The following is a 27,913-nucleotide window of genomic DNA, read 5'->3' as shown; positions in this document are numbered from 1 at the left end:
CAAAACTATCATTTAAAAAACTGTGGTAAAATACACATAAAACTTACCCTGCATGACCTTTAGTGCATTCATCACTACCATCTAGGTCCAGAACTTTCCATCACCCAAAAGGAAACCTCATCACCATTAAGCAGTCAGCCCCCATTTCTCACTCGCCGTTTCCGCCTCCCCTAGCACTTGGCAACCGCCAATCTGTTTTCTGTCTCTATGGATTTGCCTATTTCATATAAGTCAAACATGTAATATTGTAGCTTTTTGTGTCTGGCCTATTTCACTTAGCATAATGTTTTCAAGGTTCATCCATGCTGTGGCAAGTGTCAGAAATTCGTTCCTCTCTGTGGCTGAATATTCCACTGCATGGATAGGGCACACTTTGTTTACCCACTTAGGCTGTTGATGGGTATTTGAGTTGTTTCCCCTTCTGGCTACTCTGAACAGTGCTGCTCTACACATGCATGTTCAACTTTTTGTTTGAGCACCTATTTTCAATTCTTCTGGGTATAGAGCCAGGAGTGGAATTGCTGGGTCATGAGGAAATTCTATGGTTAACTTATTAAGGAACCGCCAAACTATGTTTCCACAGAGCTGCTTTTAAAACACAGCTGCAAGTTCTTTGACATTTTTCCCACAGAGGCTGGTCTCTGTCCCCCCTTCCCTTGGATGTGCGTAGACTGGTGACCAATTTGACAAATAGAGTATGGAAGTGATGCTGTGTGACCTCTGAGACCAGGTCATAAAACTACACGTAGCCTCTGCTTTGTGCCTGGGAACACTTGCTCTGGGAACCCTAAACTGCACATAAGCAGTGAGACCACCCTGAACCCACGCTGGGGAGGCCCCTCGTGGGCTCTCAGGTGCACGGTCCCAGCTAAGCCCTGCCTCCAGCCGTCTGCCAAGTGTAAGCCTTGGCCCCTCCAGGTCAGCCCACCTGGGACCTCTGTCAATGCCCTAAAGAAAGAAGAATCACCTGGCTGAGTCCTGCCCCATTCCCAACTCACAAAACCGTGACATATACTAAAAGGTTGTCTTCAGTCACTAAGTATTGGGGCTGTTTGTTACCTAGTTTTCCTGTGACCTCAGTAGCTAACGAGCCAAGAACAGGGACTCAACCAGTTCATTTGCATTCTATAGACTCTGCACAGCCTGACTCTTGCTTTGGTCCTTTATGAAATGTCAATCAAAGACTACATCTGCTGGCGATTTAACTGACACATTTTGGAAATCAACAAAGTGACACATAACAAATACTTGCTGGTCCAGGGGATGGATGCTATCAGACAGCAACGGTACCGTATGAAGATAAACGGTGTTTGGGGACTGCTTTCATCACTGAAGGGGATCAGAGAACGAGGAGTGGCGACCCTACTGTGCCGTCACTCCTGTTCCCGGCTCGCGTGTCTGACGTTGTTATATGTGCGTTTTCTTAACGAATCTGAGGGATGTGGGAAGGGGAAGATGGAGCTTCTGCAGAAGGGCTATGGGCTCAGATCACTGTCTCAGGGCTGGAGATGGAAAATGCCTCCTGCCCAGAATGGTTTTTTAATTTTTTTAAAAAACCATGAAATAGGAGAAAAAAGGCTCCTAATATCCTTAAGCTCAAGCTGCTTCCAACTGGAATGAAATTCACAATATCCAGGCCTCTGAGTTTTATCCAAATGAACCTCCACTATCCTCCTGGAAGAACTCTCAGGGACAGAAAACACACCATGGGGGCCTGGCTCAGGCCAGAGCGTGCTGGGGCCTTTTGCCTCCTGCCTTCCAGGACGTGACCTCATCTCGGCCTGACCCTAGCGGGAGGGCAGCAGGATTACGCCCGAAAGCTGGGTGAGGAATTAGACCGCAGGGAGCTCGCATGTTAGCCGCTCACGTTTACATCTCAATTTTTCAAATTCCACCGGTAGATAAATCTGTCAGAGCCTTCTTTCCACTCATCAGGTTATTCGATAATTTAAAATTAAAAAAAAAACAAAAAACAAAAAACAAAAAACCAGGGTACTTCCTTGGCGGTCCAGTGGTTAACACTTTTCCTTCCAAGGCAGGGGGCGTGGGTTCGATCCCTGGTCGGGGAGCTAAGATCCCGCATGCCTCATGGCCAAAAAAACCAAAAACATAAAACAGAAGTAATATTGTAACAAATTCAATAAAGACTTAAAAAAAAAAAAGAAAGATAATCAATTAGCCTCCATGTGGGGAACAGCCCGTCTTAGAACTCGCCCCTCTGAGGGTCTTAGATCCCTCCTTCCCATTTCAGTGAGGGTTGACTTTGAAACAGTGAGTGGCCGTGAAGCAGGCAGATGAACATAAGAATATGCAGATAAGGTGGGTCTGCAGCGTGTAACCAGCACCCAAATTCTGACTTCAGCTTCATCAATAATGATGACCTTCTTTTATTTAGCACGTGGTGTGAGCCTGACATGTGCTGGGTGCTTATATTAGCTGCTTATGTGAGCCTGTAAATTCATCCCCATTTTTCAGATAAGGAAACTGAGGAGCAAAATGAGTAAGGAACTTGCCCAGATCACCTGGTCAGTTGGTGGATGAGAGAGCCCGTATCTGATCTGATGAAAAGCTTCTGGTGCCTTCTACAATGCTGTGCTGTGTACTCAATGACATTATAATAAGCATAAACTTAGTCTCTTCAAATAAGTGTAGGTGGGGGAAGAGGAAGATAATTCGTATTTATTGTGTTAGTTTTGCACATTAAATCTCATTTGATCCGTATCACCTACGACGGAGAAGGTATGATCCCCATGTTACAGAAGGGAGGGAACATTCCAGTAAGTGAGCCATCCCAATTCTGGTGGAGCCAGAAATTGAACCCGGGCCGCCTACTCCAATCCACTGCTCTTTTCATAGCACCGTGGAAACTATTCCTCAAAATAAGTTCCTTACAAATGCTCTGTTTGCCATGTAGCATGATACACTAAATATTTTATAACATCCAAAGTTAAGAGAAAATTAATTCCACAAGGCCTTAAAGGCTTCTGCATGGATGGGTAAACGTGATTGTCGTGTACTGAGTCCCGGCAGAATTTTCTCACCAGCAGAGCTGAAGTAAATCCCAGCTTTAATTTCCACCCAGCATTTACCACATAACTCTTCTGACTACATTTTATAGCTGGTATTCTGGTCAGCTTTGTAATTAGGATTCCCAACAGAAAGACCCAAATACCCAAAAGATGAGGGATGTTCCCTTATCTTTTCTGAGTTACACAGATTTATAGTTTCCAGGGAGGTTACCTGTCCGATAAAACTAGAAGCCCCTGACACACGGGATACTTGTCTGAAGATTAAGGCAGATCAAAGAGGCTAAAATTCCCTTCTGAACCTGGATGAGGTCAAGATAGGGGACTAGTGGAAAAAATTCCCACAGAGAGATTTGACGAGGCACAGCAACTGACTAGTATTTTTAATTCCTGGTCAATGACTGCTTCCTAGGAAGAGAATTGGAAAAAGGCAGGCTACCCTGTATTTTTTAAATGCCCACTGGCCTGGAGAGAGTGTGTTTGGATAGCGAGGCCCTATTTTATTGTGAATGACCTACATGTCATGCACATGGGGAAGTAAAGGTTAATAGTGTGAGTGAATTTGCATCTCTCCCAGAATCATGTTCTGGCTAAAATGTTATTTTAATCAAAATTAAAATTACATTATGCAAATTGCATCTTTTTTTTTTTTTTTTTTTTTTTTTTTGGGCCACACCACATGGCATGTGGGATCTTAGTGCCCCAACCAGGGATCGAACCTGTGCCCCCTGCAGTGGAAGCACAGTCTTAACCCCTGGACCACCAGGGAAGGCCCTGTAAATTGCATCTTTAAAAAAATACTTTTCTTACATGGGAATTTATTGCCTGCTTTCATGCACTAGCTTTTCCTCTGCTTTCTATTGCCATTTTACCCAATCCTTAAAAAAATTTTTTTCTTTATCTTCCATTTTTATTTACCTAAATTTAAAAAAATAAAATAAGGAATCTCAAATCTGCTCAGAATATGGTGGGGAAAAAGTAAATAAGTGGATCAACCAGTAAGGAGAAAAAGCAGCATATGAGGTGGAAGGATTGACTGATTTATCTCCTTCTAACACAAAATTTTTGAATTGACACCGTAATGTTCAAGGCATTTTCCCAGTTGTCTCCCAGGGGGGAAGGAAGCCACTTCAGAAGGAGGATATTTTAACTTGGGAGTGTCCATATTCAAAAGGTTCAAATGTAAGTCATTTAAATGTTGTCTTTCTGGCTTTACCTCCAAAGCATACAGAGAGCACAGCTGCTTACCCTTCCTGGAATCACAAGATTGTCAACGCCAATCAAATCTTTCTTGAGTTCATGCAGCTTCTGGAAATTCTCCATCTTGATCATTGTACCGTGAAGCTGGGCCACCATTTCTGTGATCTCTGCCAAAGCAGCTAAGGAAGGAAACGGACACAAGAGCTGCAGCATTAATGGCAGATGTGGGTCATTTTTTTCCCCAATATTTTTAAGATCAGTTCTCCAGGGTAATATCCTCCTGTAGCTGAACTATAACGAAGCCATCCTTCTAGGGAAAACACTGCGAATTCTCAATAATAAAAATTGAGTGATTTACTTTATGTGTTGGTTGGTTTTGCTTTAGTTTCCCCAAACCCATCTTGAAAATATCAATGCCCCCTTCAGAGCTTGGTGGTGTACAGCTGTCCTTCAGTTAGAATTACTTGTTGGCATAAAGGGGCAGCAGCAAGGGAATTCTGTCCCAGGGGCAGAGATTTCCCTCCCTTCCCTGTTACCTGGAAAGAACAGAGCAGAGGGAGCACAGAAAAGCCATAGAAAAATCCAGGGCAAAGGAGGGATCTTTCTGGCAAAGGGTCTAACTGGTAGTGCAACACTTTTGGGTAACAAACATTCCACCACACCCCGGTTCTTCCTTCTGCAGACATTTATAGAGTTTATAAAATGGTTGTAAAGAACAGCTGCAAACTAAATTTTCCAACGTGGGCACATCTCCCCTATACTGACAGGCATCCAGTATGGAAAAGGAGCTGGTGTCCTGTTAGCACGGGTTTGGGTGGCAGGCACATCCATAGTAGCTGATCATTTTTGTCTGTTTGTCAAGGGAAAGCAAGAAACATTTGTCCACTGAACTTCGATCTTCAGGACAGTAAACACCGCCTCCCCCCTCCCCCCAGCACCTCAACTGTGGCAGGAAGCATTCCTTTTTTTTTTTTTTTTTTGCTGTCTCCCTGGGGATGCAAACGAAATGCTTCCTGGCTTCTTATCACAGAATGCTTCTTGTCTCAGCCATAGTGACAAACCCAGAGCTTGCTCTGTCTTTAGACATGACCAGCCGATTTAGTACAACAAACAATTCCTGGGCACTGAATGTTTAGTGCGGTGGGCGTGCAGAAGCTCTAAGAGGAAAAAGGATGGCAGCCTGGCTCTAGGTGCTCCTGGGGCAAGCATTCTAGAACAGCTCTTGGCTCTCTGCATCCCTCACGTTCAGGAAATCTATGTTCAGATATTCCTTGATTTGCCCCGTCTTTCCACAATGATGCCGCCTTACGTTTTCAGCTAGGGAACAGACATTTTTGCCATTTCACTGTGAAGTATAGACTTTTCTCAGTGGAGACTGTTTAGCAAAATAGTAAAATGCAAAACTAGGCAAGCTGGCCTGAGAATAGCACGTGCAAAACTAGAGACGTCCCTCTCCCTCGCCCTCACTCTCCGGGGTAAGAGATCGACGCAGGTCTGAGTCCTGGGAGCTGGGAAGGGCCCTAGGTCATCTCATCCAGACACAGCCAACCGGGACTGCCAATACGGCAGGACAAGGCAGATGGGGGGGAGGAGGGCCACCCAGCCTTGAGGGTGAGGCACAGATTAAGCCTTAAAAGAGGACTGTGCCAGGGAAAGGACCAGGAGGTGGAGGCGAGGAGTCCCAGCAGAGGGAACAGAATATACTAAGGCACAAGGCAGGGGGCAGCATGGTCTGTTTCAAAGACGGCCACGTAAAGCAAGCCAAAACCGCGCCTTGAGCCAGTTCTGTTGCCCTTCCGTGAATTGCCAATGTCTAATTACTCTGACAAATCTTTTCTTTGGTTGTCTTTCTAAAAGCTAAGATTAAGTTTATAATACTTTAGGCAAGAGACACTGGTCTTGACATACTAACGGGTGTGCGAATTCATGTTGTCTGTCAAGAGCCACCCGCGGAGGGTGCATTCTGCGCATGCACTGGCTGCAGAGTGCAGGGGACCCAGCAACAGGCCTCAGGGCCTGGCCCCCAGGCGCTGCAAGTCCAAGCCCGGGAGCGCGGACAGTAACAGACCACATACAACGCGAGGCAGAGGACGCAGGTTCAAAAAGACGACGCGTGGCCCAGTGGGAAAAGCATGGTCTGGAATGGCAGCTCTGCTCTTTTGCCATCTGAGTGACACTCACAAGTCCTTTACCCCCTCTGAGCCTCAGTATTCTTACCTCTAAAATGGGATAACAATAGTTCTCTCATGGGGTTGTTAAAGGATTAAAGGTGTTAGCGTAAGAAAGATACCTGGCAGAGTACCTGGCCCAGGTGCTGAGCGAGGGACAGTGAGTAATATCATCATGAGCCAGTAGGGGGGGTAGGATGGTCAAGAACATGGGTTCTGGGCTTAGGCTACATGTCCTTTACTTTCCAGCTGTGTGACTCTGGGCAGGTTCCTTAACTTCTCTGGTCTCAGCAGCCCCCATATGTAAAATGAGCTCACCACTGTCTCATAGGCTTCTCGTGAAGATTGAGAGTTAACACAGGTGAAATGCTTACAAACGCCCCGCAGCAATGAGGAATAGTATTTATTACCAGCTGTTTTCTGTGGCCCATCCAAGGGGAGGTGATATGAGTTTCCACCATGGAGGTAGAGGAAAGCTTCCTGTAAGGGGCTGACTCTAAGTGGAGCTTCTCCAGGGTTCTTTGCACTAAACCAGGAAGGATGGAAGGAGAAAATGCATGCAAGAGGGGAGGGAAAAGAGAAGCCATGGTGATCATTACCGCCTTCTTTACGTGAAAGACCAAAAGGGGACAGAAAATATTTGACCAGGTCCTAAAAAGCGCATCTGCCCCTCTTGGGACACAGTATCCCCGAGACACCCCGCCCCCCAAGCTCTCACCTCGGCAGTCCCTGAAGTCGGCGTGGCTGGGCGGGTGGTGCTTGCACAGCCGCTCTAGGACCTGCTTGTAGTGCATGAGCCGGTGCAGCGGGCGCAGGAGGAAGGTGTTGAGCGACAGGTAGCACACCTTCTGCAGCTCGAAGTCTCGGCACAAGCTCTCCAGCCGCCGGGAGCCCCGGATGCCGGTCTCCAGCGCCTCCAGAGCCTCGCTGTGCTTCCACAGATGCGCCGCCAGTTGCTGGCGGGCGAGACACGGGAGCGGGTGGGGCAGGGAGGCGGGGAGACAGAAGGGGGAGGGGGAGGGGGAGGGGAGATGGAGGCGGGGAGAGAAGAGGGGCGGTCCTGCTCAGCCACGTGGTCCACCCATTTTGACACTCAGAAGAGATCACCTTCGCTTTCATTACTTCATTCCATTTATCTAATTTCATGTTTTTAATATTTCACTATTTAACTTCTCAGGATGGAATAAAAAGCTCTATTAAAGCATTGCACAGTTCAAAATACACAGGGATTATAAAATATTTGAGATGTATATATAACATTAGAGGTATACATGTCCTTTCAAAACAAGACTGGCAAAACTGAGGGGAAATAAAAGAATGGGAGCTCCTTCAGGGGGCTGGGGATTTTCTCCTAAGCATCAAAAAACGACAAATAGGCCAGGGCCACTGAATAAACGGCATATAGTTAAAACTACGTATTTCTGTTTAACTCCCCCCATTTGCTCACGTAATAATTGAGCATATCCTGCGCTGCTGGATTCTGGGGAGCGGAGGGGAATGAGACTCAGTCCTTCTCTACTGGGGTCTGACCGAGACCCTTTGCTGGAGCAAACTTTTGTCAGGCTCCTGAAGCTTCTCCCAGGCCAGTCTGTGCCCTTCCTGGTACAATTCCGTTTTAGGGAGAACCCTGCTAAGTCATTTCAGCCAGGACCCTCCGCCCTGGATACCTGGTCACCCTTGACATTGGGGTCTGCATCCCCCGCCGTCCCCAGGTGATGTCTGCGCACCCCACTGGTCTTCGGCAAAGAATCCTGTTAAGTCGGTTCAGCCAGAGTCCCCCCTCATGACGGTGATGTTTCGTCACAGAAATTTTCCATCCTCTGAGCCCCGCCCTGCTCCTTGGCTGTAGATCCCCACTTGCCCCCGGTGCACTTGGAGCTGAGCCCAATCCCTCTCTCCCACTGTGAAATCCCACTGCAGTGTCCCCATACCTACGGCAACGGTCCTGAATAAAGTCTGCTCTACCGTCTTTAACAAGTGCTGTCGAATATCGCTTTCCTTGAACAGGTGGCGGTGGAGACAGACGCGGGGCAAGAAGTTTGATAGAGCATTCAGGAGGAATTAACTCCTCATGCAGCTGTCGTCCTCACGTCTCACCCCATCAGTATTTCCCAGAGGTGGGCTCACTCTCCGTGTGCTGCTAACTCCCACATCTGGATTCCCCATCCTGGCACCTCCACTTCCACGCTCCGCAAAGAGCGGGAAACACAGTGAGTCCAGACACCATCCCAATACCCCCTGCTGCAACTGAGGCTGCCCCGTGATCCTCTAACCCCAGGATGGGTGCCGCCACCAACCGCCTACTCAGGACAGAAAACCTGGGTAAGATTCCAGATCCCCTCATTTTTTGAATCCTTCACCAAGTCCCGCCAATTCTACCTCCTAAAAACAGCAAGCCTGTTCCTGGCTTCACCCCATGGTCTTCACTGCCCTTGTTTTGGCCACTGCAATGGTGTCTCTATAGGGGTCTCTGTCTCTACTCCTGACACCTGACTTTCGAGTGCCACCAAAAGGAACTTACACCAATGCAAACGGGCACATGGTCTCTTGCTTGGAATGCGACAAGAAGGTCCACCCTCTCAGGACAAACTCCAGAGTCGTCGTTAGGGCACATGGGGCCCTTAGCATGTAACCCCTTCTGCCTCTCCATCGTGGCCTCTTGCTACTCACCCTGGACACCCACTGAACAACCTGCCCTTGACTGCGCTGGGCCCTGGCACCCAGAACCTCGGCACAGGGCGCTCTGCTCCTAAGACCCCCCCGCAGCCCCACCCTGTCCTTCAGGGTCAGCTCCGGGGCCTTCCCTGCTCTCCAGGCCGAGTTCGCGACTCCTCTTTCCTCCTGGAATTATTGTCCATCTTAGCCTCTATCACGTGGTCTCCCTGCTGACTTTATTTTGTGATTTAAAAAAAATATATATAGATTCATAGGAAGTTGCAAAGACAAGTACAGGGGGGTCGTATGTACCCTCCAGCTGGCTTCCCCTAACGCTCACATCTTGCCTAACTACAGCACAATATCCCCACCAGGACGATGACACTGGGACAATCCAGAGTTTATTTGGATTCTGCCAGTTACACATGCCCTCACTTGTGTGTGTGTGTGCATGTGCACATGTATGTGGCATGGGTGTGCGTGCGTGTAGCTCTATGCAGTGTTTTCACACGTGCAGTCCCTTATTTGAGAGAGCGCGTCTGTCCTGTCACTACATCCTTGGGGCCCGATACACACCATACGTGCTCCATAGACGTCTGCTGCCTGCATGCATTAATGAGCAAACGAACCAATGCGTGCACCCCGCTCAGAAAGGGGCCCTGCAGGGCCCTGGGTGCCTGGAGAGGTGGATTCAAGGGCACTGGAGCACAGAGCAGAATGTGACGGACGGGAGGTGGAAGGTGAAAGGTCATCCAGGGAAGGCTTCCTCGGTCAGGTTTAGAGCTTGGCCTGTATTCTCTAAACCACAGAGAGACCAGGCGGGTTTGGAGCCCAGTCGGTCTAGGATATAAATGGCGGTTGGGGAGGACGGGTGGACGAGAGGCAGCCGGTGAGTCAGCTGGGAAAGAGAGAACTGAGAGGCGGAGGGAGGGAAGCGGGAGGAGTCGAAGGAGGAAAGGGGGCAGGCGGTAGAGGCTCAGGAAGACAGGGCCCGGGAGGGAAGGTCACAGACTGACCGGCAGGGGAAGGGTCCAGGTAAAAGGTGAGGGCCTCCTTTGCCTGCGTGGATTGTGAAATGCCTTTGGGCATCTGGGCAGATGTTTCCAGCTGAAAGTTCACAGCCCGGGCTAGAGATCACCATCTGGATAGCCTCTGACTTTCAGGCAGGGATCGGAGCCCCGGGCCGGCTCCCTCGGCCCCGTGCGGAGGGTCTGGGGACAGCTGCAGGGTGACGTCAGCATCCGTGCTGAGCCCCTGAACACGTGCAGTTAAACGCACGGCTGGGGGGATGAGCGGGAAAGACACTGCAAGTTGGAGCTCGCCCGAAGCATTTTGGACAAACGTGCCAACCTGGGCTTCTACATCTCCAGAACCTTCTGCCATTCCCCTCCACACTTTATAAAAATTCTTTAAAACCGACGATAACAACCACAATAAAAAAACAACCCAATTTCTCCAGAAGGCTGCCAGAGGCTCTCTGAGCCTCTCCATCTATTTTTATTCTGCCTGCACAGAGTTCCATGCTATAAATGCTGGTGGCATCGGCACAATAATTAAAACGCCAGCACAGCCGAGGGTGAGCCAACTAAATGCAAAAATGCCAACTCACTAGACTGAGGGGGAAAGAATTGCTCTGAGCGGAAATCAGGTCTATTTTTAGGAGGTCTTAGGTGCTAGGTGACCAGAGAGGAGGATGCATGTCTACCGTAGGGCACCCTTCCGCCAGAGGGACACGAGTGGATCTGGTAAACAGGAGAACTCTGGGGCTGTCCCAAGGGGGCGGGGACCGAGCTGGCAGGTCTCTGCCACTGTCCCGAGGTCCATGGAGGAGCCCAAGCCTCAGATGGGAGCCCCCATCCCAGGCAGGTAGAAGGAAGGGAGCACCGTGAGAAAAGGTAAAAACCAAACTGGGCCAAGAAAAAAAGTGCAGAACATGGGGAGAGAGGCTTCCTATGAGGAAAATTAGGAAGTCCAACAGTAACAGAAACGTGTTATAGAAGAGAGAAAAAAGGCTATTTTTATCAAGTGAGAAAAGCCAGTCTGAAAAGGCTACACTGGGTGAGTTCGACTACATAACACTGTGGAAAAGACTATGGAGACAGTAAAAGATGAGTGGTTTGCAGGGGTTGGGGGAGGGGAGGGATGAACGGGTGGAGCACAGAGGGTGTTTAGGGCAGTGAAACTATCCTGTGTGATGCTGTCACGGTGGGTGAGTGACGTCATGCCCTTGGCGAAACCCATGGAACGTAAGACACAAAGAGTGAACCCTAATGTAAACTGCAGATTTAGTTAATAATAATATATCAATACTGGCTCATTGGCTGTAACAAATACCCCACACCAGGGCAAGATGTTAATACTAGGGGACGGAGAGGGAGAGAGGGAGAGAGAGAGAGAGAGAGAGAGAGAGAGAGAGAGAGAGAGAGAGAGAGAGAGAGAGAGAGAGAGAGAGAGAGAGATGGAGGGAGAGTGTGTGTGTGTGTGTGTGTGTGTGTGTGTGTGTGTGTGTGTGTGTGTGAGGCAAGGCGAGAATATGGAACCTCCGTGTGAGTTTTCTGCTCAATTTTTCTGTAAACCTAAAATTGCTGTAAAAAATAAAATAATCAAAAACACTACAGAAAGTGAAAAGATGTCTGTTACTATCCCATCTGAGTTTTGTATATCCACCTTACTTAGGGCATTAAAAATACTATCGTCATGGAACACCTTCGATGACTCTTCGCTTTTTTTTTTGTATAGGATTCTGCAGTCCTGCTGGCTTCCGTGGCCTCTCTCTGATACAGCCCAAAGCAGGGAGTGTTGCTTTTTTGAACACCAGGAAAAAGCAAGCAATAGGCTCAAGGTCTGTTAAATAATAGCTTGAACTTGTTAAGAGCAACAGGAGATCCCTTGAGTAGTTTCAGATCCTATCTTTTCTGCATCCCCTTGCCCCGTCCCTCCGCCTCCACTGTCCTATCTCAGGAGATACATGATTCTAAGGGGAACAAATCGAACACCGAACAACCTCAACAGTAACTTTTATTCTGTGAGTGCCTTAGACGTTGTAGGTGCTCAGCTAGTATGCACGGCCCGTGGGTGGACACACAGACGGGTGGCTGGGTGGCCTGCATGTGCCAGTACAAGCAACCCGCCCTCTTTGGGGGTTACACGCTTGCTCTCAGTTATTAGTTAAGGTCCTTAGGGAGGCTCTGTGGGTGGTTGAGATATAGAAAGATTGCTTTAAAATGCAAATATTAGATGTATTTGTATTCAAAAGATAGATTATGTGAAATAAAACATTCCATATTAAAGGAATGATTAATGGATTAAAATGAAAAGGCAAAAATGAAAATTTCAGATGTAAGAGGTGGGACAGATTTCAAACACGAGGCAGAATACTGGTGCACTATGTACTGACTTCTCTGGGGAGACTTTCACTCTTTTGGATCATCGTAGATATTGCTGGATGGCTAAAAATATATTCACCTTATAAACCAACTGAAAGTCACAGAATTGACTGGAATTCCTACACAGCTCCGAATCCAATATTTTTGTCACACCCACAAGAGGCCAAAACAACTGACTAAAAGTGAAACGCTCAGTCAACCAAATGTTTTGTCTACATAATTTTTTAAAACAAGTTTCGAATGACTTAGTCCCAGAAAATACCTGGTGTTTTGGTTACAACACAGAGCTCTGGAAGAGGAAAAGAACTGAAAGTGCTTCCCCCAAAGTGACCGGATCTTCCTTTATGCTTCCAAATAAAAATATCTAGAGGAGACGGAAGAGTTTCCCCCGGGGCTGTGCTACATGCAGACTCGAATCAGGCCACGTGTTCACGGGCAAGGATCACAAACAAGGCCTCCGGCAGCCTCAGCATCCTTTTCCCTGAGGAGCTCCCTCTCCCAAATCCCCGAGCAGCTCACCTTCATGCCCTGAATGTTCTTCAGCATCACATCTCCAATTCTTTGGTAATCTCCTCTGATGTGAGCATTCGAGCGGCCTTCCCTGCGAGCAAAGCGTTGGAAACCAAAGTGTTAGCAGTGAAAACATGACCGGAAAGTGCGCCAGCCCCAGATGACAAAATATCAACATTTACGTCTTCCTTTCCAATCACCTATTTGTACCTCTCCCTTCTCCGTGTGTCACAGAATGTCAGTGCCAGAAGGAGACTTTGAAATTACCCCAGTCATTCTGCAGACAAAGAATTCCACCTGTGCTTTGAAAGAGATAGGGAAGAGCCATTTTCTGTTCATTTTAATTTGGTCTCATTTTACATTCCTTTTCCCATCCCCACTTGGGTGATTTTCTCAGCATTAGAATAGCGTGGAGATGACTTGCAGCAACAAGCTCATGAAACTGATTCTTTCTTACAGATTGGGACTAACAGACACTTGTAAGAAGCAAGACTTAGCCTCAAAATCAAGGTTTCGGCTCCCAAGAGCCCTTAGTCTGAAACAGACAAAGGGCTGTGTGAAAAGCCCTTGAGAAGAGAAAAATATAATTGAGGAAGTGCAGGAGACCCATGCACAGAGGCAGGTATGGGGAGAATGACCCAGAAGAGCGCAAGATGGGAGTCCCAGGTTCAGAGACAGGTCAGGGGTCCCCTAGATATCCTGGGTGGTAGATGACAAAGATGTGGGCACTTTTTTTTTTTTAATATATCTTTACTGGAGTATAATTGCCTTACAGTGTTGTGTTAGTTTCTATTTGTTACTGTACAACAAGGTGAATCAGCCATATGTATACATGTATCCCCATAACGCCTCCCTCTTGAGCCTCCTTCCCACCCTCCCTATCCCACCCCTCCAGGTGGTCACAAAGCACCGAGCTCATCTCCCTGTGCTATGCGGCTGCTTCCCACTAGCTATCTATTTTACATTTGGTAGTGTACATATGTCAATGCTATTCTCTCACTTCATCCCAGCTTCCCCTTCACCCCCTTGTGTCCTCGAGTCCGTTCTCTACGTCTGCGTCTTTATTCCTGCCCTGCCACTAGGTTCATCAGTACCGTTTTTTTAGATTCCAAAAATGTGCGTCAGGATACGTTATTTGTTTTTCTCTTTCTGACTTACTTCACTCTGTATGACAGACTCGAGGTCCATCCATCTCACTACAAATAACTCAATTTCGTTCCTTTTTATGGAAGAGTAATATTCCGTTGTATATATGTGCCACATCTTCTTTATCCATTCATCTGTCGATGGACATTTAGGTTGCTTCCATGTCCTGGCTATCGTAAATAGTGCTGCAATGAACACTGTGGTACATGACTCTTTTTGAATTATGGTTTTCTCAGGGTATGTGGATGTGGGCACTTTTAACAGAGCATTTGGGTATATATTTATATCTCTTTGGCTCCAGGCTGTATCTGATGTTGATAATCCAGGGGCTTGAACGGCAGTGAGAAAAATAATAATAATAATGGTAGCTGGTGATTACTGAGTACTGGTTACAGTACTGAGTGCATTACATCACTGAATCCTTGTGGCGGCACTGTGACCAGGTACCCCCATCACCCCCATTAAACAGCTAAATACTGAGGCACAAAGAAATGAAGCAACGTGCCTAATGTCAGTGGTCATGAGGCGGGAGCTTGTACCTGAGCCCAGGAGCCCGACCTATACAACCTCTAACCACAATACCCGTGCACATCTGCCAGTTTACCCGCTGAATTTCCCAGAGAAAATTAAAACATGATTTTCAACAACAAACCTAGCTAATATCTTCAAACCAACTGTTCAGGATAGCCAGAAGCCAACTTAAAGGAAAAGGAAGAATCAGACATGAAAAAAGGTAAAAATCTGGGCACAGAAGTGAAAGGTACTCAGAGCGGAATAAAACACCTGCAGCCCGAGTACGGAGGGTGATGATTTACACCCAGAGATGCCACCGCCCTACGCCTCCAGCACCGGGAGGAGTGACCCCCTCTCGGCATCTGGAGCTTTCCATAACTGCCAGCTCAACCTCTGATGCAGCAAGGATTTCAGGATGGGGAGAGGAAGGCACGGAGGAAGGCACTTTATGAAGTAGCCCAGGGGGTAGAATAGTCAGGGCCGACAGAAACAGGGCGGCTGGCTCCTCCCCTAGCCCCCAGCTCCACCCCAACCAGGCAGTGACAACACCATATATTCCACTGGTTCTAACTGAGCATACACTGTGAATTACATCACAGGGGAGACGGGCCCCCAGACCCATTAGGGAATTAAAGTTTCTCTAAAATAAAAGGAGCAGACTTCCCTGGTGGCGCAGTGGTTAAGAATCCACCTGCCAATGCAGGGGACACGGGTTCGAGCCCTGGTCCGGGAAGATCCCACATGCCACGGAGCAACTAAGCCCATGCGCCACAGCTACTGAGCCTGCGCTCTAGAGCCCATGAGCCACAACTATTGAGCCCACGTGCCATAACTACTGAAGCCCGTGTGCCTAGAGCCCGTGCTCCGCAACAAGAGAAGCCACGGCAATGAGAAGCCCGCTCACGGCAACGAAGAGTAGCCCCTGCTCGCTGCAACTTACAGAAAGCCTGCGTGCAGCAACGAAGACCCAATGCGGCCATAAATAAATAAACAAATAAACAAATAAATAAATTTTAAAAAACAATAATAAAATAAAAGGAGCAAGGGTACCCATGATGCTCCCAGCCCCTGCCAGGGTCTTCTACGGCTCCCCTAGGGCTGGCTTTCTTGACCTATTCCATCCTCTTCCACCGCAATGCAGAATCCCTCAATCCTTCTGCTTCCTCTTAGCTGCCAAAACAAACAAGTTGGCTGATGGCTTTAATTACTATTCACTTCTCCTCTAATTAAAATATGGGTTCTCTCCTCACCACTCCCTGAACTGGTTCCGTGCAAGATTACCGTTAACCGAATCCACCGAAGCACGTATTGTCACTCCTGCTCCTGGTCACTCTCTCTTGCGTAGCTGGGCCCAAAGTCCTGGCACTCTGCTCTCTGGCTTCTGGAAGCCTCTCTCTCTAGCCCCCTGCTTTCTACCTTGGTCAGATCTTCAGTCCTCTTTGCCAAGCTCTGCTCTTCAGGCCACTCCTAAGAGGTCTCTGTGTCGGGAATCCAGCCCCGGTTACCTTCTCTCTTCGCTTTCTACTTCTCCCTAAGCAAGCCCTTCTATTCCCCATGGTTTCAATTCACGATGCCAAATCTATGCCTCGATAACCTGTGTAATTATTTCATACCTTCGAGAGGGCGCTGCATGAGTGACCCACAGGCACCTCAAAACTCAAAGGATTCTGCACAGAGTTAATTGCTGCCAAGACCCAACCTTTGCCTCCACTTCCTTCCTTAATGAAGTGGCTGCCTGCCTCAGCCTCAAGCTAGGAGCTTCGGTTGTCCACACTCGTCCGCCTCCCTGATCCCCAGCCATCGGGTCTCTCCCCCAAAATGGGCTCAGAGGAGAACTCTCCCCCAAAATGGGCTCAGCGGAGAACGCTCAGGCGTCTGACAGAGACCAGCCTTCCCTCCGAGACAGCCCTCAGCCCTCAGCTCGCGAACAAGTATTATCCCACCCCGTCAGCTACAGGGCTGTGGCATCTCTGGATTTCTGGCACGTGGCTATTAATCGAGTCACGATGGAGATGTTTATCGTTTGGCCATCCTGGGGATCCTGCGTGTGTCTGGGTGCGGCTGGGAATCTACTGGTTGCTCTTCTCCTTACACACCTGGGGCAGAAAGGAGCTCCCGCCCGAAGCGGGGGCGTTCCTGCTGTTCAGAGCCCCCCCCCCCACCCCCGCACCTTCAACATCACAGGAAGCTCCCTTAGGAGGTGGAAAGTTCTCCTTCCCTCCCTGCCACATCTGAATAACAGAGGAGGACCTCACTACTAAGCCAGGACGACCTGATTTCAGGAAAAGGAGGGAAGACACAATGTAAACTTGATTTCCAGGTCTGTAGCTATTATCTTGGAACTTAAATCACTGACCCCAAAACTTCCAAACGGACGTGCCATTTGACAACGCACGTGAGAAAGGTCTTCAGTTAATCCACAGGACAGAATTTAAATGTTTTAGCGAGAACGCTCTGGATTGGGGGTGAGAGCAAGGGGAGAAACAGGGGGTCTCAGCTCCCATTAGCACTGAACAATCCCTTCCCTCTCACGGAGAGCACCCCGACCCAAGGGAAATGAGAAGCAGCAAAGCCGACTGGGAGGAGGGGCGGGGAGCGGTGATGGAAGCCAAACTTTATTGACTTCACTTCCTTTCTTCTTCGCCAACTATTTATTAAAACAACACGTACTGATGTTAAAACCCCAGACGCAAGGAGACCTTCCTTCCTGCATCGGCTGGCCAGCAGAACCTTATCTGTTTCCCTAAGTCTTCAGCGTCTTTACTTTCATTTTAGAAACTTCTCTGGGATAGTATCCCTGGTCCCCTGTGCGCAGGGAACACCCTGACGTCGATCCACCGAGGGGGGGCGGCTCTAGGCCACGTGGTGACAACAGGCTGGGGCCTGGGAAGTTCACGCAACCAGCAGAGGCAGCTCGGTCCCCTTCCTGTCCCCTCCCCATTGCAGCACACGGCAAGTGCCAGCCCCGCTTGGTTCCAGAACATGGAATCAGCCCACTGGAGAGGGGACGAGACCTGATGCTCTTGCTGCCCTGTAGAGAATTACCGTCGTGTTTTACACTTCCTCTACATGTTAATGCCAGCAAATCCACAAGTCCAAAGCACTGGCTTTACTGTAAAGAGCTAAAAGGTCACTTTAGGGACTCCCCGGCGGCCCAGTGGTTAGGACTCCGCACTTCCAAGGCAGGGGGCGCAGATTCGATCCCTGGTTGTGGAATTAAGATCCCACATGCCGTGCGGCGCATCCAAAAAAAAAAAATAAAGGTCACTTTACTATGGAGAACATAAAAAAGTAATTATAACTCTTCCGGAACAGCCTCTGGATGTTAACCTCACAAGAAAAGAGTCCTTGTTTGGAAGATGGGGCCACATATTTGTTGTCTGGGTAATTACCGCGCGGCAACGCAGCTGAAAATTCTTTTGACAATTTCGCTTTGGAAACCCATGTACCAAGAAGCCTTCCAGATGCTAAATTCTGACCTGGGCACCATGATTCATGTGCTCCCGGGAGCAACTACACGTTATCTCAGCACAAGGTTGAACACATACACACATACACACATACATACATACACACACACACACACACACACACACACACTCACACGGAATCTGAGTCTTCCCAACCCTCTGTAAAAATTTCATTGACCACTACGTGAGCTGGTCAGCAGCTCAGCAACAGGCAGACCAAAGTCTGGCCCTGCCCTCCCCCTCAGAACAAAGAACCGTCTTATCAGATTAAAACATAAAAGCAAACCAGGCAGCTTGGAGCTGGAAGGCTGACTTTTTCAACCCGGCTCTGTGTCTGTCGGGGTGCTCTCAGACCCCAGGAAAACAGATTTAACTTTGTGAATTTTTAGGCCTCGTTTGCAAAACAAACACCATGCCCTAATTCTTACTGTTCCTTGTGGTTCCTATGATTCTTAATGGGAGAAAAAAAAAGAGGCTGTAATTGTGTGTGCTTGTGTATCTGTGTAAATAAAAGAATAAGAGTAATATGTAAATGAGCAAATGAGCAAAGACAAATTTTCCATTAACATGTAGGGTAGGGGTGGTGGCTGGGTTCAAAAAGCAAACAAATTAGCCAAAGTAATAGATTTTTATATGTGTGTATGTATATATATATAAATATTATAAATATATTATATATATATTAACTGCATGTAATTAATAGTTGTGGATTTCAATATTCTTTGATGAATTTCAATATCCTTCGAAATCCCTGGAGAGGAAACTCCCATTAATTTGAACATTAATTCACATCCCCACTCGTGGGGAAGGCATTTGTGCAAGAGGTGTCCCCACTGGGCCGGGGACACGGTTTCCCTCCGGCAGTGACAGGTAAGGGATCCATCCCGTCTGTCCTTCAGTGCAGGGGGGACACGGCAGCCTCAAGCTCTCCGCCTTCAGTTACACTACTGGGTGGCTTAAAGCTATGGCTTTTCTTCTTCTGAGGTTTAACACCAGGTCCTGTTTAATAAGAGGCACAGAAGTTACAGCCCACTCATAGGCAGGCTTGGTGGCACCCAGATGAGACCTGGGTTCAGTACTGTTAACGGCCACGTATTAAAACGCAGCAGGACAGAAAGGCCGTTTCAAACTCATAAGCGGCCTGCCGAGTGCTGTCTCTCAAGTGTTTCCCAGCAGAAACCCACCTGCGATTCAGGCAATTGGAAAAATCATTTCTGTTTTCCTAAAAAAAAAGTAGCTTGCTCTTAAAGCACAGTGGGCTATACAGTCGGGAATACAGCAGATAATCCAAGAAAAACATCTCCCGCATATGCCTGAGAACAGGCAATTTTACTCATGTGTTAAAAGGACACAATCACCAACCACCACTGTCCCTGGAACCCTAGGTAGACAGTGGGAAGCTGGGTCGGGGCAGAATATAGTGGGAAGATCACAGTGTCTTTCTTGCCTTTGAAACAAAGATGAAATTTTTAATTTTAAATAAATTTCTATAAAAAAAAGTAAGTGTACACACGTTCCCCCCCCCAAGGTACGCCCATGACCCATATCTTGTTCTAACTTCCTTCCACTGTGTATTTTTTCTAAGCTGTTTTCCAAGTAGATCACGCTGCCTTGTCTCCAGTGAGTTTCTTTATTTGGAGAGTAATGATTTAAAACCCTTTTTGCACAGTTTTCTTTTTAAAACCAATGAAAATCTTCAAACAAAAGCTTTTACGCAAGGGAAGTAGCCCTGATCTGCCTGAAGCAGGGAGAAGAGGGGTCAGAGAACCGCCCTTGAGTCTTGCGTTTTAAATCAATGACTCTGATTTCTAAGAAAGTGGATGGTGGGGCATTCGGTCCTAATGGGAAAGGCAGACTGTGTCCACTGTCTGTCTTCCACTCAGAGTTCCTCCCTTTTACGTCTCCAAAACTGTGCTGTCCAATACAGTATCCACGTATGGTTATTTAAATTTTAACTTTACTTAAAATAAAATTTAAAATTTCATTTCCTCAGCCACACTAGCTGTATTTCAAGGGCTCAAGAGCCGCATGTGGCTAATGGCTGTTGCATTGAACAATGCGGACACAGAGTATCTCCATCACCACAGTTCCACTGGAGAGCACTGCTCTAGACAGAACCAGAGAATAAGCTAATAGCTACTGCTTCTGCCTCCTGGTTCATGGGCTCCAAGGAAAGTTAGAAGTGGGGTGTGGGGCTTCCCTGGTGGCGCAGTGGTTGAGAATCTGCCTGCCAATGCAGGGGACACGGGTTCGAGCCCTGGTCTGGGAAGATCCCACATGCCACGGAGCAACTAGGCCTGTGAGCCACAACTACTGAGCCTGCGCGTCTGGAGCCTGTGCTCCACAACAAGAGAGGCCGCGATAGTGAGAGGCCCGCGCACCGCGATGAAGAGTGGCCCCCGCTTGCCGCAACTAGAGAAAGCCCTCGCACAGAAACGAAGACCCAACACAGCCAAAAATAAATAAATAAATCAAAAAAAAAAAAAAAAGAATCCGCCTGCCAGTGCCGGGGACACGGGTTCGAGCCCTGGCCCGGGAAGATCCCACACGCCGCAGAGCAACTCAGCCCGTGTGCCACAACTGCTGAGCCTGCGCTCTACAGCCCGCGAGCCACAACTACTGAAGCCCATATGCCACAACTACTGAATCCTGCGTGCCTAGAGCCCGTGCTCTGCAACAAGAGAAGCCACTGCAATGAGAAGCCCGCACACCGCAACGAAGAGTAGCCCCCGCTCGCCACAACTAGAGAAAGCCTGCGCACAGCAACGAAGACCCAATGCAGCCAAAAAATAAAAACAAATTATAAAATAAATAAATCTACTAAAAAAAATAAGTGGGGTGTGGTCCTCCCTAGCTTTACACTGAACAACTTCTGGCAAGGCACTTCCCTTTCAGAGCCTTATTTTCCATAGGCATAAAGATGGGGATAGGCCCACCAGACTGTTTGGATTGTCAAAGGAGACAATTTAAGGGAAAATGCTTTAAAAGATACTGTAGACGCGCAAGGTGTTTTACCGTATACATATCTATGGTCCTTTTTTTTTTTTTTTTTTTTTTAACGCCTCTAGAATACTGTTGGTTTCTGTTCTGGAAAAGGGTCAGATGCCCAATGGTCTCTTGGCATGAGTAGAAAACAGAACAGGAGCTCTGGAGCTCTGCCCGAGCTCTGCTTCCAAGTCTTTTCAGGCTGCTTCTGGCTGCCTCCTCGGTGCAGGGCACAGGGAGAGATGTAACTGGAACACAAGCTCTCAAAGCGCGGGAACTGTGGCCTGTTTGGTTCACTGAACACTGAGAACGGTGCCTAATACACAGTAAGGGCACAGTAAATATTTGCTGAACAAACGAAAAGTGACCATCTCGCCATAAAAACTCTTAGATTAGAAAAAATTCAAATCCATCTTCTCAGACTCTAGACCCAAAGGCGATACTTCTGCAGACAAAGTCACCATAGGGCGAGCGTTGGCCAGATGCCATGAGCTTCCTGCCACTTCCGAGAGGAGGACAAACACCACGGGAGAGCGCTCGGGGCAGAAGGGCCAGCAGCGCTGATCTCCCGGAGCCAGAGCGGGACGGAAGGACGCAATTCTGGAGACCAGGGTGCTGGATGGGGCTCTGCCGGCTTCTGCCGTGTGGCCAAGGGCAAGCCGTGCTCTCATGCTCTCCTCTGAAGAACGAGGAGTCGTGGCAGATGCTGTCCCAGCCCCCTTCCAGGTGTTTAGAACCCTGTGCTTCGACAACACAGCTTCAAAGACACCAACTACGGATCAGCTCAGACCTAAGTCCAAGTCATGCCTCTGTCACTTAAGAGCTGTGTGGTCATGAGCAAGGAGTTTGACCTCTCTGAGCCTCATTTTCCCAATCATAAAATGGGAAAATCAACACCTACACCCGGGGAAATTCTTTTTCACCAAGGATCGGCAAGCTTTTTCTGTAAAGAGCCAGATAATAAGTATTGTAGGCTTTGCAGGCCATCCGAGCTCTGTCCCAACTACTCAACTCTGCTGATGGAGCACCAAAGCAGCCGCAGACAATAGGGAAAAGGACGGGCACAGCTGTGTTCTAAATAAAACTTTATTAACACACACAGGGGGCAGAGCAGATCTGGCCACGGGCTGCAGTTTGCCAACCCCTGATTTTGAAGATCACGTGGGAAAAGCAGAGTGGTCATTTTATTTTGACTAATAATGCCAACTTGGCAATGATATAAGGTACCTGAAGAGTTTGCACGTAATAAGTGCTCACTAATGGAAGTTTATTATTAATATTAATGCCACAAACATTGCATTGTGAATACTGGTTTTCTAAGTGTAAAAGCACTACATCCATCCTCATCTGCCAGGCCTCCTTCTGCTTTGAGTCTTTGAAACATAACAACAGACAAATTTAATAATCTTCAAGATTTACCCCAGAGGAAACCAAGACATTTTCATGAATTTGATTTGTGAGTATTTTGAGCAACTATTGTGTGGTGGCCCCTGTGTTTGGTGTAATGACTACTATTCATTCTTTTTTTTTTTAAATACAATTTTTAAAGCTTACACTCCATTTACAGTTATTACAAAATATTTGGCTATATTCCCCGTGTTATACAATACATCCCTGTAGCCTATCTTACACCCAATAGTTTGTACCTCCCAATGCTGTGAAAAAATACTTTCTATGATGATGGAAATGTCTTTTATGTCTGCTGTCCAATACGTAGCCACTAGCCGCATGGGACTAACAGCCCTTGAAATGTGGCTCGTGTTACTGAGAAACTGAATTTTTAATTTAAATTATTTTAAACAAACCGCTCCAAGTGGCTAGTGGCTACCGCATGGGACAGTGCAGCTTTAGATGTCCTCGTTTATCCTTGTCTTACATTGTTTTCCATTTGTGAACTGTCTCAGAATCTGTGTGGAAGATGAGGCATAAAAGGATTTAAAACCACAACAAAAAATGAGCCTTAGCAAGCGTTGTGTTGCAGTCTACCAACGAGAAGTCATACATTCGTTCAGACAGGCAAATATCACCTGGAGTTCCACCCTCGTCTAAGTGACACAGGAATAGCTCCCCCCCTCCCCCGAGGAAACGACCGTCCCGGCAGATGCTAAGACGTGCGCGTCAGGAGCTGAGCTTCCAGGTGAACCGTGAGGGGCGGGCGACCAGTAACTGTGTCGGGAAGTCAGAGGAGGAGAGACGGAGGTTAGTGGGGAAGGAGGGAGGGAGGAATCACGGCTTCTGAACCGGGCTAAGTCAATTTCACAGGTGGAAAAATCAATGCGGTTAATCGACTTTGCTGGATTCAAGAGTGACTCAGGATTCCTGACATGAGGGGTCGTCACCCTAACTTCCTGCTCATGACAAGACTCATGACGGCTGGAACGCTGGGAGCACATCAAGCCTGCGAGGCAGTGGGATTCAACATCAGACAAGGACGTTCCAAGAGACAAGGCACCGCAGCTGATTTTACTCTAAAAGAGTAGAGTTGTCATTGCCGGCAGTGAACGCACCATGGTTAAGACAAGAACCCGCCGCCCGTAAGAATTATCCAGCCATGAAGAAAGTGTGTGGGGCGGGAATGATTACTCCGTGAAATAATTACAGGGGTTCTCCGCAGTCAACCTTGACAAATATTTTGATCTTGGGCAACAACAAAATAACATAGAAATCAGAGCCTTTCCTTATGTGGATGTGGGAAACGGTCCATAGACATCAACTTTGGGGGGAACCAAAGCGTTCATTTCACATAAACTACCTGCAGGGGCAAAGCCAGCCCGAGCTGCACGGTGTGGCAGGAACCGTCAGCCACTGGCGACCTCTCAAAAGTATGGTGGCCAGGGTCCGGTCCATCCTCGGTGATCCAGAGATGAAGCGTGGGGGGCAGACTCTCCGGGTTGAAGGGAGGGAAGGGGGGGGGGCGTGTGCACGTGTGTTTCTCCGGGTTGAAAGCGGGGGGAGGCGTGTGCACGCGTGTGGCACAGGCATGTGCTGCTGCCTCAACCACAACAGGATGCTGTCCTCTTGAGAGAGGATGCCGTGAGAAACTGCTCTGACTGAAGGGTGAGCCAGCTGCTGCCTTTGGGAGTGGTGGCCACTGCGGCCCCCAGGGGCTGGCAAAAAGAACAGGGTCTCTGCCCACCCTGCTTACAGGACCCTCAGGCGTACAAGCTCATGACAACAGGTTGTCCAGTCACAGGGCTGCTTTCTACATTTCCCATAATGATCCCAAGTTCAAACACAGGTCAGAGAAGACAGTGTGTTAATTAACATCAAAGGTCTGCACCTCAGGATAAAAGCACAGCATCTGACCAGCTGGGATGATCGCTCACCGCACCCCTCACAGGGTCACTTAAGAAAGGTAAAAGAGCCTGTTTTTACTTCCCTACCTGTTTAAAATAAAGCCCACGGACCTCACAGAGCTGTAGGGCCACGAAGGGAAACAATAACGGGAGATGAAAAGAGCCTCCAAGAATGAAGAAGATGCCGAGAAGCGAGACTTGGCACGGTGAGGACCGCCTTCAGATGGAAAGGCACCTGGACAGGTAAGCCCCGCCCGCCCTCAACAGCGTTCTGAATCAGCAAGATGACAAGAGCTGAGCTCTCAGCTTAGGTACCACTTTAGCTTTAAACTGAGGTCTTATGTTCAATTTAACCCATCAAGGCCTGGCTGCGAAGGCTGACTGGGTCCGAATGGAGGCAACTCAATCAGCAGACGCACCTGCCACCCTCCGTGAGGTGCCAGTAAGTTAATTCAGGGAAGCACTTGGCAGTGCCCACAGAGAACCCACAGGCGTGGTGGCCCTCGGGTGCAAGGCACTGTTTTGAAGCCTCTGGTCTTATCCTGCACTGGATTCCCTGTGACTTTCTTTTTTCTATTTTAAAAAAGTTGTGGCTATATATATATATAAAACCTAGCATTTCCCTTCGAAACTATTTTTTAGGTGTACAGCTCAGTGGCATCAAGTACAGTCACATTGCTGTGTAACCACCAGCACCGGGCTTCTCTAGAACTTCTTCATCTTTCCAAACTGAGATTCCATATCCCCTGAACACTAACCCCCCATTCCCCTCTACCCAGCCCCTGGCAGCCACCATTCCCTTTTCCATCTCCACGAATTGACTACTCCAGGTGCCTCATAGAATTGGAATCATATAGTATTTGTCCTGGCTTTTACTTCACTTAGTATAACGCCTTTAAGGTTCATCCACGTTGTAGCAGGTGTCAGACTGTCCTTCCTTCTAAAGGCTGAATAATATTCCATTGCATAGATTGACCACATTGGGTTTATGCACTCACGTGTCAATGGCCATTAGGTTGTTTCTACCTTTTGGCTATTGTGAATAATGCTGTTATGAACACGGATGTACAAGTTATCTGTTTTGAGTCCTTTCTTTCAAATCTTTTGAGTACATACCTAAGAGTGGAACTCCTGGATCATATGGTGATTCTGTATTTACTTTTTTGAGGAATCCCTACGCTTTTCTCTCAGTGATACCCAGAGCAGGTAGGATGATAAGAAAAATATTCTATTCACTTTTGTTCTATGATGGTTCACTGGTGCTTCTTTCTGTAAAGATGTTCCACTTTTGGGGGCGGATACAAACGGTCTTCTCACCCATTCAGTCATTTCCACTCCACTTCAAGCTCAGCCACAGTGAGACAGAACCACTCCACCAGGGAAACACTCCTCATCATAGCCTGCAAGATTGCCACAGCCCTGGAAGAGGAGCCTCCTTTCTGCCCTGGATGGACACCCGATCCCTCATGGACACCGTCCTGTCTCTCCTCCCCACAGAAGCCCCCAGCATCCTGAGGCTGCACCTGCACCCTGGGGAACCTCAAACCATCTCTGTCCCCCGGGCATCACTCTCCAAACCACGTTCCCCTCTGGCACCCTCCACCCCCGCCCTCTTATTCTTTTTTCAAATCTCTGGTGGCTTCTCCAGCTTCCTTTGCTGGCTCTTGCTCTGCCATAAGCCATGATTATAGAAAGTTGCTCCCCAAAGTGTATTCAACAAGATTCTGTCCCTGGCTCTCTTTTGTCTCAACATTCTCTTCCTTAAAGATTTGATTCTTCTTGTGGATAATTTCCACATCTACACCACTGCCTCTGATTTCTTTCCCAAGTCGGAGACTGACGTTTCCAACTGCCTGTATGGCTTCATTATTGACCCCTCGAAATTGATGTGCCCCAAAGCAAGCTCCTCTTCCCTCCACTTTACTTGCTTTTTCCCTTTCTTCTTCAATGTTGCTCTTAATTTCACGACCATCCTCCCAGTTAGCCAGGCTCAAAGCTCCAGGGACCTCCCCTTCGCTTCTCCTTTGTTCCACGAGCCCTGAGACTTGGTGAATTTCCACATGGGGTCTTTCCAGCCCTCTTGGCTGAACTTCTGCTCTCCTACCAAGCGACGACGCTACCTCAAGGTTCTTCTAAAAAAAAACCCCAGCTGATCCCTCTTCGAAGCTGTGTGCCCACAGCCAACGCCGAGTGCCTCCTTGCACGTCCCTCCTCGGGTCCCAGCTCCCTGCCAGCCTTCAGCCGAGTTCCGTCCCCAGCAGAACCCACCAAGACGCACTGTTCCAGGGCAGGTCTGCAACCATCTCTGGGGACTGACTTGGCCAGTTTGTCCTCAGCGCCTGTCAGTCATGGAATGACTGGAATCTGGGGCTGGAATCTGGGGCTCCTACCCAAAGACCAAAGATCTTTAGTGGCTTTCTCTGAATGCATTTGAACAGCTGAGTAAAACGTCTTGCTTTCAAAAGGAAAAGCATCCTGCATGTTTTCAGAAGTCACCGAACCTGTTCTGTTTCCTTGTTTTTGAAGACACAGGGCAACTTGGGCTTGGGCCAGAATGAAAACGGTCCAGCCTCTTCTCAGGTGTGTTGACTTAGGAGAACGCACCATTTGGACAGGGGCAGGTGTGTTTACTCAGCCGGGGTCCAGTCTAATCATTTGGGAAAACTTCCTGGTAATTTTTCCCCACTGCTGATGGAAGTATTTGACAACCTAACTTAGGCCTGCAAAGAAAGGCATGGTGGCTGTGATATTTACGCCCCAAATCTAGGGGACCTTGAGGTGCACTGTAAACTTTAGACTTCTTTCTATTAACAATAATTAAAAATATTATTACTGAAAAAAGTCTGGAGTTTAGTGGATAATAATGTAGTGTTAAAAGAGAAAGGACAGATCCAAAGTGGAGTTACTTGGGCTAAAACCAAGACCTAATACCTAACCTAACTGCAGTTACAACCTCCCCCAGGAAGGTAATCCTAGCCAGTCAGCCAGGAATTTTCCGGTCAGCACCAATGAGGTCATCTGTCACGTGGGCCCTCTCAATCCCCAAATGAAGATGAGGTCACCTGTCACACAGACCCCTTCTGTCCCCCAGGTAGGTTACCTACGTCCGAAATAATGTTTTTTGTTTATTCCTTGTTTTGTCTTTAAAGACCGTTCCCTTCCTGGAGCTCCTTGGAGCTCCTCTCTACTAGCTAGATGGAATGCTGCCCATTAATGAATCATCTAATAAAGCCAATCAGACCTTTAAAATTTACTCACTCAAATTTTGCTTTTTAATAGAACCAACACTGGTTTCTTAGTTTTGACGAACGTGCCCAGTGATATAAGAAGTTGACGTCAGCAGGAGTGTAGGGCAGTGTGCAGAAATTCTATTCTCATGGCAACTTTTCTCTAAATCTAAGATTTTGATTTATAGAAGTTTACATTAAAAAATGGTCTGGGGACTTCTCTGGTGGTCCAGTGGGTAAGACTCCACGCTCCCAATGCAGGGGGCCCAGGTTCGATCCCTGTTCGGGGAACTAGGTGCTGCACACCGCAACTAAGAGTCTGCATGCTGCA

General features: G+C 47.9%; 1 protein-coding gene across 3 annotated transcripts in view; it reads right to left on the bottom strand.

The window, feature by feature from the left end:
• FARP1 (FERM, ARH/RhoGEF and pleckstrin domain protein 1) overlaps positions 1-27,913 on the bottom strand; it is a 291,438-nt gene that overhangs the window by 11,047 nt on the left and 252,478 nt on the right. For all 3 annotated transcript variants that reach the window (XM_059903280.1, XM_059903281.1, XM_059903282.1), the window contains exons 17-19: positions 12,955-13,036; positions 7,113-7,350; positions 4,275-4,405 (exon numbers count right to left, since the gene is read on the bottom strand). In XM_059903280.1, the coding sequence (XP_059759263.1) occupies positions 4,275-4,405; positions 7,113-7,350; positions 12,955-13,036 (451 nt within the window). The remainder of the gene's footprint in view (positions 1-4,274; positions 4,406-7,112; positions 7,351-12,954; positions 13,037-27,913) is intronic.

This window comes from Balaenoptera ricei, chromosome 18, assembly GCF_028023285.1.
Source record: "Balaenoptera ricei isolate mBalRic1 chromosome 18, mBalRic1.hap2, whole genome shotgun sequence".
Classification (NCBI taxonomy): Eukaryota; Metazoa; Chordata; class Mammalia; order Artiodactyla; family Balaenopteridae; genus Balaenoptera; species Balaenoptera ricei.
This window is presented reverse-complemented; position numbering and strand designations above follow the sequence as displayed.